Source organism: Astatotilapia calliptera, chromosome 11 (assembly GCF_964374335.1).
Source record: "Astatotilapia calliptera chromosome 11, fAstCal68.1, whole genome shotgun sequence".
Taxonomy (NCBI): Eukaryota; Metazoa; Chordata; class Actinopteri; order Cichliformes; family Cichlidae; genus Astatotilapia; species Astatotilapia calliptera.
In genome coordinates this window covers 22,838,925-22,852,918 of record NC_137432.1, presented here as the reverse complement: position 1 = coordinate 22,852,918, position 13,994 = coordinate 22,838,925, and the positions used below count along the sequence as shown (strand labels likewise).

Sequence of the window (13,994 nt, the reverse complement as noted above, 5' to 3'; positions counted from 1 at the left end):
ATTTATTTCAACAGAAATTACAACTTAAATGTATTTACCAAGAAACACTTTGCAGTAGATGCACTAGAACAAGAAATAATTTGAACACACACACAACCAAAGCAACAAAATAATTACAAGCTTTATTTACTTTTACAGAGTAACTGACACTACAAACACACTATATAAACAAAACACTCCAGTTCCAACATACAAAAAATAGACATAAGGTAAAAACGTATGCTGCATCAACTTTATTCAAATGATATAAAAATAGATTAAAAAACATTTTAAAAGTGTGTTTTATGCATTCCTTACTGTTGGTGTTTTGTACTGATATATGTCTGGTATCCACTCTTTTTCTGTAGCTACAGTATATCTGCTAACAAACTGACAGATGTCTACATCCAATCTCGGTTTGTACCATCGTACATCCGGACTTTCCTTCATAAAGGCTTCTTCTTCAGTCCAAAAACGGCTATGAACAGAAGAATCTCCACTAAAGCCGGTAGAACACTAAAGGAAGAGCCAGAGAGACACCAATGTAGGTTATACTTCTGCTTCTAATGCTTAAAAGAGGCTATGTCACTTTGAACTAGAGACATAAATACTAATATTCACATCAACATGCATACAAACCAACCTGCAGGTGGCAAAAATAACCCAGTAAGTCCAGCATTCCCACTTTTCAAACACAAAAAAAGACAAAGACACTGATCCGCTGCAGTGGGCAGCCAGTGCTGGTTGAAACATGAGTCAGGGAAAAGAACTTTGGAAAAATACAACAACATTGAGCAAGCTTATACACCAACCTGCAGATGGCGAGGATCCACCAGTAGATGTGACACTCCCACTGCTCAAATAGAAAGAAAAGCAGAGCCACTGAGGCACTGGCATGGACTCCTGTTGCTATACCAGGTAAAAGATAGTCATGGAAGTGTAACTGATCACAAGCACTTTTGAAATTATTGCTTTTCTTACACTAACATCATTGCAGTTGTTACTCAGTTACTACCATACATCTATCTGTTTGCCTTGGCGTTACATATCATCTCAGTTACAACTGCAAGCTTTATATTTATTTGGTGTATTTGCATGTTTTTGGACAGCCAGTCACAAACAGTCCTAACAGAGGATGTGGAATATATATGCATAATAAGTAATAAATGTAACCATTTGGAATCAAAACACAAACGATAAATAAGAGTGTAAAATGTGAGTGAAAAGGATACAAAGGAGGCTTTGGCTACAGTTGAACATGGACACTCCTGAAAAGAAACCAGCCAGCTCTATAGCAAACAGACCGAGAGTCACTGATAATGCCACCACCAACCTGAAAAAGAGAATACATATAATAGATTGGAAGATGTGTACACAAATGTGTCAAATGTGTTTAAAATATTTACTTACTGTCTGTCCTCAGTGTCATACTGCTCCTGTGTGAAATCCAAAGGCAAACAAGCTTTCACATTATTTTCCTGTAAAGTAAAAGTTACAAATTGGTGTAATTACTTCTTAAGACATGAGGAAAAAGAAGCAGTGTCAACTCCAATGCTTCTGTTGTGATGGACAACTTCCTCCTGACTCGCTCCATTTTCAACATCCTTTGTCCAATTTATCCACTATTTCTTCTCTGCACATGTCCAAACCCTGTCAGCCTCGCTTCTCTGACTTTATCTCCAAACCTCTAATCCTGAGTCGTCTCTCATCTACTCATTCCTAAACCCAGGTATTTAAATTTATCCACCTCGACTGCTACACCCTTGCAGCATCACTGTTACATCTGCCCACCTCTTATTCACACACGTGTGTTCCTCTTCTCCCTGGATCATAGCTCCACTTCTCCACCTGATCCTTACTCTAACTACATATCACAATGTTGTCTGCATACATCATAATCCACGAAGACTCATACCTGATCTCATCGGCCAGCCTGTTTATCACCACTGGATACAAGAAGGGGCTCAGAGCAGACCTCTAATGTAATCACACCCTCACCTTCAACCTGTCACACCTACCACACACACCTCATGTCTCACTGTCCTCATACATGTCCTACATCACCCTCATGCTAGTCCTTGAGTTATAAGTACCACAGTTTCTCTTTTGGACTCTATCATATTGTTTCTGGTGGACATCAAAATCTTTGGCTTCCTGATGCCATGCAGCTGCTCCAGTTCTTGTTTTTTATTTATTTATTTCTATTTTATTTATTTATTTTTCCTGACTTCATCACCTGACAAAGATTATTCATATTCATTTATTTTTCTTTTTGTTTCGTACATCTTGTAAGTCCAGATTTGAATCTGAATTTGAATTACTTTCTACCTTGGCAATTTCTTTCTTCTTTAGCGCATTGGGAGAAATGAATTATGTCTTCTTCTTTTTAAGTGGTAAACTCTGAGGTCTCTCACATGTTGACATTTTAAAATTTATTTTAGTTTTTGTTGTTGTTGTTTGTTTTTTAATTTTCCTGTCGAGCTTCAGTGCTAGTATCTGCAGATTATCGTCACCCTTTATTGTGTTCATGGATATTTACAACAAGTTATCACAGAATACAAAAAAATGTTTGCCATGCTTGCTTACTTACCCTCGACCAAAAGATTGTGATCACGATGACGAGGTGAGCTATGATGGTGAGAAATCGTGCGGGGACAAGGCTACTGACCGACGACATGCTTGAATAAAGTGTAGCTAGACAACAATTCAGAAAAACTACGGTATTAGTGCTGGACGGGAAATGCAGCTTTTCGGCAATTCAAATGCGCCTAGTAGCTACTATAAGATAGCAAAAAGTACAAATAAGATAACTGCAGCATAAACACATCCGCCCATGTCACTCATTTAACTCGTATTCCATATAAAATACGAACTAATTCATCCGATTTCCCCTTGCTGTGATTATTACACGAAAGGCGGATGCTCTGGTTGCTACAACAACCAGCGAACGGGTGCATCCAGTATTACTGACCCACCGCATGAAAAAGCAACATACAAAGGTTCCGGACATGGAACAACAATTTAAGAACTCGTGTATGTGTGTGTGTGCTTGAAAAAACAAAACATTGCCATCTAATGGCAAAACGAAAAACTGCCACCAGCATATGTATCAACATATAAATACTACGGAGGAGCTGCACGTTCAAGGAGCTGGAGGTTTATTTCGAAAAACTGAACTGCAAATTGTTTTAAGCTGTTTTAGACACACATCCAGAATGCCATGCGTGAAAAACCCTATAAAATGCTGTAATTGTATAAATGTTAATATGTAATCGGACATTTTTATTTGAAGGTTTGTCATACATTAAAATAAAATAAATCTAGCTCGAATATAATAGTGCCAAGTTCCATTCTAATTGTATTAATCGGTCTTTGAGCAATGCGACTGTGGCAGCTGTAGCCTAAACCAGTACAAATCCCCCCCTCCTCCCATCTGATTGCTACGTGGAGTGGACTCGTTGCTTTGAGACAGACGGCACTGAATCGGCGTGTGTGGAAAAAACACACCTCTAGCACGGCTACATCAGGTCGAGGCCCGGGCTTGCCATACCTCGGTACGGTAACCCTGCTCAGCCTTTCTCCAGACGAAAAAAAAGGCGATCCGTTATTGTATCGCAGAGTCATTTGCATCGAAGGAGTATGGCAGAAGCGGACTTACAAACCTTTACATCTATCATGGACGCGCTGGTTCGCATCAGTGTAAGTGTGACGCTCATTTTATTAGCCATTTTTTAACCATGTGTGCTCTTTTTAAAAGCGATCTGTTTACCACCTGTGCATTTACCTGTGGATCTTTTCCATATTGCACATATGTGCGCTGATGATGAAGGAATGTGTGGCATTTCTTCCTTTGGAAGGTATTTTTTTGCATCTTGAATCAACGAGAAATGGCAATGCTCTAGCACTGTGGCTGGAAACGTAAAACGGGGCCACTGTGACTACAAATGCATTAATTAAGTAAACAAAAAGTTCTAGTAGATCAAATAAGTGTTTGAGCATTAAAACCAATTAAATATGTTGGCGAGTAGTAGGTTAAAATACTCGTGATGCACATGATGGGAAGATGCACGTTGTCATAGAAACGGGATGCTGCGTTTAAGTAGCTGCAGCAATAGAAAGGGGCCTCCAGAACCAGTAAAACTGATGCTGGTGGACAGAATGAGCAGAAAAATGCATTTTCATTTTACAGATTTAAAAATCTCACTGCTTTGTACTTCTCTGAGTTGTGTAAAGTGCATCTAAGTTTTTTTACAGGGTACAGGTAAAGCTAGATGAGTATTCAGGGGAAAGCTATTTATTCATCCACGTTGGCCTTCTCTGCTCTCTGTATATTCAATGCCAGCCTCCTACACATTGACTATACATTATATCACAAGACACAGAATGTATAGAGCAGCCGATTCCTTATTTATTCTAGTGATTCAGCTGTTATTTAGTCTTCAGCCTCTTTCGTCCTCCTCTCCAGTCCAACATGAAGAGCATGGAACAGGAGCTGCTTTGCCCAGTGTGTGATGAGATGGTGAAGCAGCCCATCATCCTGCCCTGCCAGCACAGTGTGTGTCTGCTTTGTGCAGCTGAGGTGTTGGTACAAAGAGGCTATCCTCCTCCAGATCTCCCTCCAGAGCCTTACTCACCATCCTCCACACCCAACACCCGATCCCCACGACAGACACGCAGACCTGCTCCCAGGACGCCTGATCGCCTGGAGCGGGTCCTTAGAACAGGTAAAGGAAATGGTTTGTGTGTGTGTGTTTGGCATTCAAATGAACAAGGATGATGTTGACGTAGCATGATGTCACTGTCCTCTCAGACTGTCATAGATGATTTAACAGACACATCAGCATCCTGCCGCACATCCAGAGCTTTATGGATTCATCTAATGACTTATTTAAGTGTGTGTAGAGCAAGAAGATAGAGTCCGAGAGTCCTTACCTCAAGGAGACACGAAAGGCAGTAAGCATCTGCCGAGCAGGTGTGTCGCCAAGGTGTCTATGTAAGCAAATAGTTTTTCCTCGAGAAGTTTATTTTTCATGATGATCTGCACAAATGTGGAGGCAAATTAGAGTTTTGCTTCCTTCCTTTTCTCACTAGTCCGCCTTTGTTAAATTCCTCATAAACTATCTCTAAAAACCTTGCTTTTTATTCTTCTGTGTCTGTGTTTCTTTCCTTTTTATCCCCACACCTGCATCACTCTCCCAGTGTGTGGGACATACCCAGGGCGACGGCGGAAGGAGACCCATCCCCCCATGCTGTTTCCCTGTCCTTCCTGTCAGCAGGATATAGAGCTCGGGGAGAAAGGCCTGACAGACTGCCTTCGCAACCTCACCCTGGAGCGCATTGTGGAGAGGTATGTATATGCACCAACCCCATGAATATCATATAAGTGCTGCAGCATCACAACCTCAGGTCAGGCAGAGAAAGAGCAGACACCTTTTAGCTCCCCCATGCATGTCACCTGGCTTTATTTTATCCAGTGGGAATGTCGCATTATAAGAGCTGTAATAGTTTTGGAAAAGCACTCTAACCAGTCATGCAGGCAATGTGTAAAGGCAGCGAATGAAGAGTGAGGCCAGTGCTGCTTTATAAATGAGACAGGAAATCATTTGCTGGAAGGAGTTGCAATAATGATCTTTTTCCTTTACTCTTGATCCAAGGCTGAGAGCAAAGTGCAGGGGCAGCTGTAAAAATGCAGTGCAGCATTGGTTAAACTGTTAATTTTTATTTGGACTGAAACACTCCTCTGGCTTTTTAATTCCCCCACCCCTTATCAGCTCAAACAAAGGAGATCAAAGTGAGAGGAGCTGCTTCTGAAGCAGTGAGACAGGGAGAGACACTTTCACACGCAGCAGTTTGTTGGGTGCCGCTGCTTCCTCCCCTAGAATCACTGCAATTGGTCGGGAAAGTGTGACGGTGCATGTTTTACTGTGCAGGATGCAATAACAAGGCAGCTGCTGGTGATGTATCCAGGTCAGGCAGTTGAAGAGTTGCCTTCTTAACTACTGAAAAAAGCAGGCCACAGTCAGATGAGCTCATTATTCCCATTTATTTTTTTTGTTGCTTTCTTTCTTTGCCGCTGCAGAATTATCACAGCCTTGCCCTTATCTCCATGTACACATGTCTGTCCTTTAGGTACAGGCACACAGTAAGTCTGGGCAGCGTAGCCATCACGTGCAGTTTCTGTAAGCCTCCCCAGTCTCTGGAGGCTACCAAGGGCTGCGCTGACTGCAAGTCCAACTTTTGCAACGAGTGTTTCAAGCTCTACCACCCGTGGGGAACGCCTCGAGCTCAGCATGAACACATTCTACCTACCAACAACTTTAGGCCAAAGGTTGGTCTCTGTTTTTATCTCCGCACATGATACAAAGTTGCATCTCTTCCAGTACATTAACCCACCTTTGTGTTATAGGTTTTAACATGCACAGAGCATGAGCAGGAGAGACTGCAGTGGTACTGCCGTACCTGCCAGAGGCTGCTGTGTCCACTTTGTAAGCTACGCCGTATCCATCATGGGCACAAGGTTTTGCCTATAGCACAAGCCTACCAGGCACTCAAGGTGATTTTGAGGGTGGTGGTAATATGTTTTTACTGTGCTACAGCCCTGGTGATTGCAGCATAGCAGTGTTAGCTTTCTATTTGGTTTTCCAGGACAAGATTACCAAGGAAGTCAACTTCATTTTGGCAAACCAGGAGACAATACAGAGTCAGATCACTCAACTGGAGGCTGCCATCAAACACATGGAGGTGTGCTTCTCCTCTGCTTTGTTAAAGTAGCTTTTGATCTTTGTACAGGTGCAACAGTATTTGCTAGGGCTTCAAATGCAGTATTTTGGGGGTTCATTTTACATTTTTAGCAGAAAATATGTCATTGGGATATCAATACTGTCCAGATCTTACCTGCAGCTTTCTCCTGAGTTTCTCAGCAAAAAAATGTAATTATTTCACCGAATTTAGAGGAACTGTGATGCTTCAGTAAAGTATGAATGGACTTCAGTTTAACTGACCACTTTCTTTTAACTACAATTGCAACACAATGTGTAAATGCCATTCTAAAAGCATCGTGATTTTTCCCTGAATAGCAACAGTATCTCCAATCTTCATTTTTTCCAGCTGTTTTTGCATCCTCTCTCTTTCTGCAGGCCAACAGTGCAGTGGCTCTACAGCACTTGACTCACTGTATCCATGAGCTGGGAGCGGCTGTAGCTGAGCGCCAGGGATCTTTGACCTTGGCCTTGGAGGGATCCCGCAGCAGAAAGGAGGAGGCCCTGTCCTCTCAGGTCTTTGAGAAGCAAGGCCTGCTGGAGCAGGCCGGTCTAATGGCCTACACTCAAGAGCTGCTGAAAGAGACGGATGCACCCTGCTTTGTGCAGGCTGCGAGAATAACACACAACAGGTAAGAGATTCAGCCGTTTTCATTCAGTTCGATTTGTTACCTTTATTTGAATTTTCTTAAATTCCTTTTATTATCTTATTTCTCCAGGCTGGTGAAGGCTATAGAAAATCTCCAGTGTTTCTCTCTTGCTGCCGAGCCCTCCTTCAGACACTTTCACCTGGATGCATCCAAAGAGATTAAGATCATAAACAATTTGGACTTTATACAAGGTGGGTTGTCAGCTTCTTTGTTCCTGCAATACATGGTATGTTAAAGAGTTAAAAATGAATAGTTTAATCTCCGTATCGTTGCAATTTTTCTCCACAGCTCCACTGGCTCCAGTCATTGACACTCAGAAGACGTTAGCTTACGACCAGCTTTTTTTATGCTGGCGGCTCCCTCAGGACTCAGTTCCAGCATGGCACTTTTCTGTTGAATACCAGAGGCGAGCAGGAGGAGCTGCGGCCACGTGGGGTGGCATCAGATCCCCTAATTCGGCCACAGCTTGGCTGCGCATCGATGAAGTGAAGGGTACTAGTGCTGTGGTCGCTCGACTGCAGATGGACAGCGTGTATGTGCTGAGAGTGAGAGGGTGCAACAAGGCTGGCTTTGGAGAGTACAGCGAAGAGGTTTACCTCCACACTCCACCGGCACCTGGTAGGATGTGTACACACAGTTGTTTCAGTACAAAAAGTCTTCATCTCGCCACTCTTTTAATTAAATTCTAAGATTAACAAAAGCTGTTTTTTCCCCCCAGTATTCATATTGCCAGTACTCATTTTCAGCCAATTGACTAATCTTTGTTTCTTTTCTCTCCATCCCTTGATTTCCTCCATTCCCATTGTTTTAGTTTCTGCAAAAGCCTTCCTTTATTTGCTCTGCATTCCAGTGCCATCCCAGTCATACTAAATCTGCTTCTGTCTTATATGCCACAGGTCTGTTTTTCTGCACTTTCCAAAATCATTTGTGTTCGTACATTTTGTCCATTGTTCCTTTTTGGTATTATTCTAAATAATATTAAATTCAAAAGTATTTGTCATTATAAACATATTTGAAAAGGTATATGTACAAATCAAATTTTACTCTTTACCTTTATTGTTTTTCATGTTTTTGTTGTAAAGCCGTTTCTTACTATTCATCTTGAAAACAAAGTTTTCTTTTCATTTGTTCTTTATGTGTTTGTCTCATGCTCCTCTTAGCCCCTTTTTCATTTTCTATGCCTGAGCTGCAGGATCTAACCTTTCCTTCTTTCTGATTCCTTTCCTTTCTTGTCATCTCTCTCCTTCTTTATCCTTCCTACCAGTCTTGAGTTTTTCTCTAGACTCTCGCTGGGGCTTGCATGCAGACCGGTTGGCACTGGGTAAAGGCCAAACCTACGCCCGCAGTGTGCCAGGCCTCTCCCTTCTGCAGGCTGCCGATCGCACACTAACATCTTGCCACTTGACCTCTGACTTACTGGTGGCAGACTTGGCTGTCACTCAAGGCAAACACTACTGGGCATGCTCTGTAGAGCCTAGTTCCTACCTGGTAAAGGTAAGAGAAAGTGTTGTCGATCATGTTGTGAAGGAAGCTTTTTAAAAAATCTTTTACATGCAGACTCACAATGGATGTGACCAAAGCTTCTTTCTTTTTGCTCCTCTCATTTGCAGATAGGAGTTGGGCAGGAGGCTAAGCTACAAGAGTGGTTCCATCTCCCTCAGGACATGGCCAGCCCTCGGTAACTAAACCTTACCCTTTTCAACTATCCATACATACATCGTCTTCTGCTTGTCCTTGTCAGGGTTGTGTTTGAGTTTATTTAAACTGATTGGTTTCCTGGCATGTACCCAGCTTTTAAGCATAGTGTTGAGGTCAGGGCTTTGGGAAGGCCGTTCTAAAAGCTTAATATTAGCCTGCTTTTTGAATTCCACAACCAGTTTAGATGTATGTTTGGGATTACTTTGCTGTTGGAGCACAAAGCTGTGTCCAAATTTAAACCATAAAGCTGTTGATTTGAGGTGAAGTTGAAGAATTTGGAGGTAGTCCCTGTCCGTCATTATCTCATTAACTTTGTGCATTATTCCAGTACCACTGCTAGCAAAAAAGCCCCAGAGCATGATGCTGCCACCATGCTTGACAGTTTTCCTCAGGAGGCTTGTCAATGTGGCCAGCTGCAAATTTCTATTGAGTTTAAAGGTGTTGATTATGGAGCAGGGGTGTCTTTCTCAGTTGGCACCCTCCATGGTGATGTAAAACTATTTTTTTGCCGTGGACAGTGATGCTGCTGTTCCAGCAGTTTCCAGTTCATACCAGACTCGAGCCTCTGTGGTTCCTGAGTTGTTCCCAAACATGCTAACCAATATCCTCTCATCTGAGTTTGACAGTTTGGGTCTTCCCCATTCAAACTTATGCACACAACTCTTGTTATGTGAAGTCATTAAACATGTATGTACATGTATGTATAGTTATTCAATGCTGGAAAAATCATTAAAAGCCTCAAATTACCATGACATTAAGATCCATGATAGAAATAGGAGTGTCCTGTCACCTATATTTTGAGCTGCTTGCTGGTTGTGGCTGAGGTAGTAGAGCCGGCCATCTATTAGTTTCTATTATCAGAAACTTGTTGGTTCAGTCTCTGGCTGCTCAGTGTGCATGCTACAGTATCCTTGGGCAACATACTGAAATAACTTAGACATGGAAATGACTGTTTTTATGAAATGGTGAATGAGACATGTACTCAAGTAACTTTAAAAGCACTAAATAAGAGCCAGTTCATTTGCCATTCAGTAACATGCCTCTTATTCAGATGGATAGGAGCCATGCCAGTAAATTAAATATATTTCTAACCACTTGGGGGCAACATAATAGCTTGTAAACACATGAATAACATTACTACTGTTGGCCACTGCTGGAAACAGCATTTTAAGTAGAAGAAACTGAATCAGGTCTACTCTAAGTTTTGCTCTTACCTCCTCTTCCTCCCAGCTGCGACCCAGACAGCGGCCATGACAGTGGGGCTGAAGATGGCCAGGACTCCCCTCCATTCTGCTTCCTCACTATGGGCATGGGCAAAATCCTGCTTCCTCAAGGACACAGTCAAACTCAGAGCCAGGGTGACAGCCAGAGCCATGGAGCAATGCACTCCCACAGTAGCAGCCACAGTAGCATGTCTCACCCTCACACTGCTCCTTTGCCACCTCGGCTAGGAGTGTGTCTGGATTGCGACAAAGGACGAGTCACCTTCTACGATGCCCACTCTTTGCGTATCCTATGGGAGGGACACGTGGATTGCTCCGCTCCGGTGTGTCCGGCATTTTGCTTCATCGGCGGCGGAGCCCTGCAGCTGCAGGACCTCGTGGCCAACCGGAGCATTGAGGAGCCACCACCTCGGAGAGTAACCATCCAAACAAGAGCAACGAATCTAAGTAAATAAACAGCTCAGAGATGAGTCTGTGAAATGATCCCAGGCAGAAAATGCTCTCTGGCTGAACTGTGACTGCTAAATACAGTTCTAGTTTTCCCTTCAGTGTGATCAATATAAATATCTGATGTTCTTTTACAGTTGCACTTGGCCTGAATTGATCACATTTCTCTTTTGGCTCTTTTTTTTTCTTATTAAAAAATTACTTTGGAATGCTACAACTAAGGACACTGTAGCCAAAGTGGTTTTAGACTATGCAGAATTTTGTTCACAGGGTCTCCTCAATAATCTGTGTGCAACGCAAAAAAAAAAAATCTGCTCTCCCTTTACTTTTGGCTAATTTTTTCCCAGAATAATTGGATAGCATAAGCTGCATGCAGGTGTAACTAAGATTCATAACTTGCGTATATGCAGATAACTGACTGTCACCTTGTGAAAATAACTCAGATGTACTGTATGCCTAATTTTTTTTATCTTAAATTTTTACGTAGCGCCAGCAATGTGAATATAAAACAAAATTAGAGAATGTGAATTTTCTTCCGTAGTTGAATAAAAAGCTTCAGTTTTGGTTTTATATAGTCACTGTTTTGCATTTCAAAAGAATCGTGTGGCTTTTTGGCTGCGTAAACATGCTCACAGTTGCCTACATTTTTTTGTGTGTGTGATTATAACACAAATCAAAGAAACCTTCTGAAGGAATACTGTTCTCGTTATGCTGGTTGACATAACCATGTGAATACATTTCAATGTGTCACATTTTGAAAAGTTGGAAATGTTCATGGCCTGTTTGTGTCTTGTGTTTATGGTGTTTGAGTGATTTACACATAAGTGTTAATGATCAGGTAAATGAAGTGGATTACTGAGGAGACAAACTGAAGTACACTTTATAGTTCACTTTTCCTCCCTGTACCTTTTGAAACCTACAATATTAGCTAAGTTACTTATTTCCTGTTATGTATCATTTAAATGCAAAGAGTTTACACTGTAGTATTTTCAAAATGACAGGCTCTGACTGTATTTTGATATGATTTTTTTTGTGGGTATGTGTGGGTGTGGGAGCTCTGGCTGTAACTTTCACCCTTTCTGTGGTATGTATGTGTGTGTATCCTGTCCTGTCCTGTCTTGAATAACTCGTCTATACCCCGTACATATGTTCCAGCACAGCACTTGAATGACTCGAGACTGTAGCATCTCAGAAATCAGAGTCCTCCTGATTTAGACTTTGCCTTGCTGGCGGAATGTTTCTATCAAGTCAAGAGAAAACAATAAATATAGTACTGTGAAAAAGTCTTCAGGTATCCCTCGTTTATTTTTATTTTTCTTGGAAAATGGGAAATGGGTGCAACAGTCTATTGAAACATCTGCAAATGTACATGGAAAGAATACAGTAAAAACAGACGTTGTGTAATTCTAACAGCCACTGGCTGAAATGAAGCCAAAACCATGACACAGCCTCCACTTTGTTTTACCGAGTACCGTATACACCGCTCCCCTGACCTCATCCGTGCATACTGACATCAACTGGAACCAAAGATTTCATATTTGGATTCATGACTCCATCAGACCTGTTTCAGTTCTTGTGTAATATAGCACACCTCAGCCTTTCCTTCCCGTCCTTGTAAATTGCTTCTTAACAGCCACCCTTCCACTGAAACCATTTCTGATGAGACTTCAATAAATAGTAAAGGACCAGATACATCTCCCAGGACATGACTTTCAGATGCTTTTCATCTAACCTAGATGGTTTTTAGGCCTTCCACTTCTTACTTATACTTATCCAAATTGTCCAAAAAACACACTGCATACAAAATATTTACGGTTTTCAGCTAACATCTCTTCGCACTTAACCCTGTTGGTACAAAGATACTATTTTATGCCTGCCAAAACTGAGTCTTTGCCTTTTTCTTTTCTTAAAAGAAATTCAGCTAAAGAAATGGGAACAACTGAAGTGTTTTTGCAACTAGCTACGTAGCAAAGACTTAATTTAAAATCGGTACTTTCTATATTGTCTGCTGTGTGTAGACATAAGTTCTATAACTTGTGATCAAACAAACAAACAGAATAAATCATCTGATATTGTTCAGGTACACAGGCTGGACTGCAAATAAGTGGAAAAGCAGCCAATGTCCAAAGAAAATCTTTAAAAGACTTTTCTACAGCCTGAGGAGCTATTGCCCCAAACCACCCTTGATTTCTTCAACAAAATATGAAGAAATCAAGGGTGGCTCAAGAGTTTTTCACAGTATTACATATGTATATGTATCAGTAAATTATCTCTTTTCCCTGCCCTTGAGCACCACAACATGTGAACACAAAGGTTTCTCTGTACTGAAGAAATCACAAGTAGATATGCATGACAATTTCTTTAGTGCTTCTTAACATTTTGTCTTTTAAATTTGAATCCCCCCAAAATGAACTCCCTTAAATTAAAGCATTTCATCATCAACTGACATGTTTTCATACAATACCCAACATTAACATAAACACAACTAGTGGTTAAATTGCTGCACACAATAAAGACTTTGACTGACTGCAGACAGCAGAACAGTAGTCTCAGAGGGCTTACCAAAACAAACCCTATTTGTTTGCATGTCATGGAAAAAACGCCTCTCAGCGTGTGATGCCCCATTGCGTGTAAGGGCAAGTGTGCCAGAGCTGCTTAAATGAATAAAGTGGATGTTTTGTGCCACAGGGTTTAAATATAATCAGCCAAGACACACCTTTGGAAATCTGACACTTAAAGCAGCAGAAAGATTTCAACATTTGCATTATAGCATGTTAACACTAGACGGGACAAGGTGAGTGGGTTGTTGTTTAACAGCGTAGTCATCAAAGAAAGATATTTTCCAGAAAGGTAGATGACTTAGATACATCTTACGCAATCTCAAAATTTCTCTGAATTTGTCGTTGTCCTTTGACATCAGCAGGGAGCTGTTGCAATCAAACCAGAGCTGAAGCTCTTCCACTTCAGGAGCTTGCAGTATGGAATATTCAGCATTAGGGGGCAACATTGCATTGTCCAATTGTCCTCTTTTTTGTTTGGAAAAAAAAAAGTTCACAACAGGTGCACACTGTGTCAACGCCAAGATGTCTGGTCACAAATCTGTGATGACATGTCAGATAATGTTAGGTAATGGGAGCATTCAGCTTCTGTTTGGTTCATCTGAACCAATCTTTGTGGTGTTCATGGTGTTAGACCTGGAAGAATATTAATCTTGCTCGTATCTATCTCGTCTTTCTTTT

The 13,994-nt window shown here is 41.4% G+C and overlaps 2 protein-coding genes across 3 annotated transcripts; one reads left to right on the top strand and one right to left on the bottom strand.

The window, feature by feature from the left end:
- Window positions 1–101: 101 nt before the first annotated feature.
- On the bottom strand, window positions 102–2,967 carry tmem107l (transmembrane protein 107 like). Of its 2 annotated transcripts, none has more exons than XM_026185498.2 (5): window positions 2,570–2,967; window positions 1,390–1,457; window positions 1,212–1,312; window positions 792–888; window positions 102–495 (listed from the first exon to the last, which is right to left on the bottom strand). In XM_026185498.2, exons 1-5 carry the CDS (start codon window positions 2,654–2,656, stop codon window positions 426–428), a joined length of 423 nt encoding a protein of 140 aa, XP_026041283.1. In that variant the 5' UTR covers window positions 2,657–2,967; the 3' UTR covers window positions 102–425. The 2 variants fall into 2 exon arrangements, with proteins under 2 accessions (XP_026041283.1, XP_026041284.1); XM_026185499.2 differs by lacking the exon at window positions 792–888 and adding an exon at window positions 623–719 and having other exon boundaries at window positions 2,570–2,950.
- A 126-nt stretch (window positions 2,968–3,093) lies between these two features.
- trim46a (tripartite motif containing 46a) lies at window positions 3,094–12,041 on the top strand. Its single transcript, XM_026185494.2, has 12 exons — window positions 3,094–3,678; window positions 4,445–4,703; window positions 5,179–5,326; window positions 6,109–6,307; window positions 6,386–6,532; window positions 6,625–6,720; window positions 7,116–7,369; window positions 7,457–7,578; window positions 7,676–8,005; window positions 8,652–8,881; window positions 8,998–9,065; window positions 10,316–12,041. Exons 1-12 carry the CDS (start codon window positions 3,619–3,621, stop codon window positions 10,761–10,763), a joined length of 2,361 nt encoding a protein of 786 aa, XP_026041279.1. The 5' UTR covers window positions 3,094–3,618; the 3' UTR covers window positions 10,764–12,041.
- The last annotated feature ends 1,953 nt before the right edge of the window (window positions 12,042–13,994 follow it).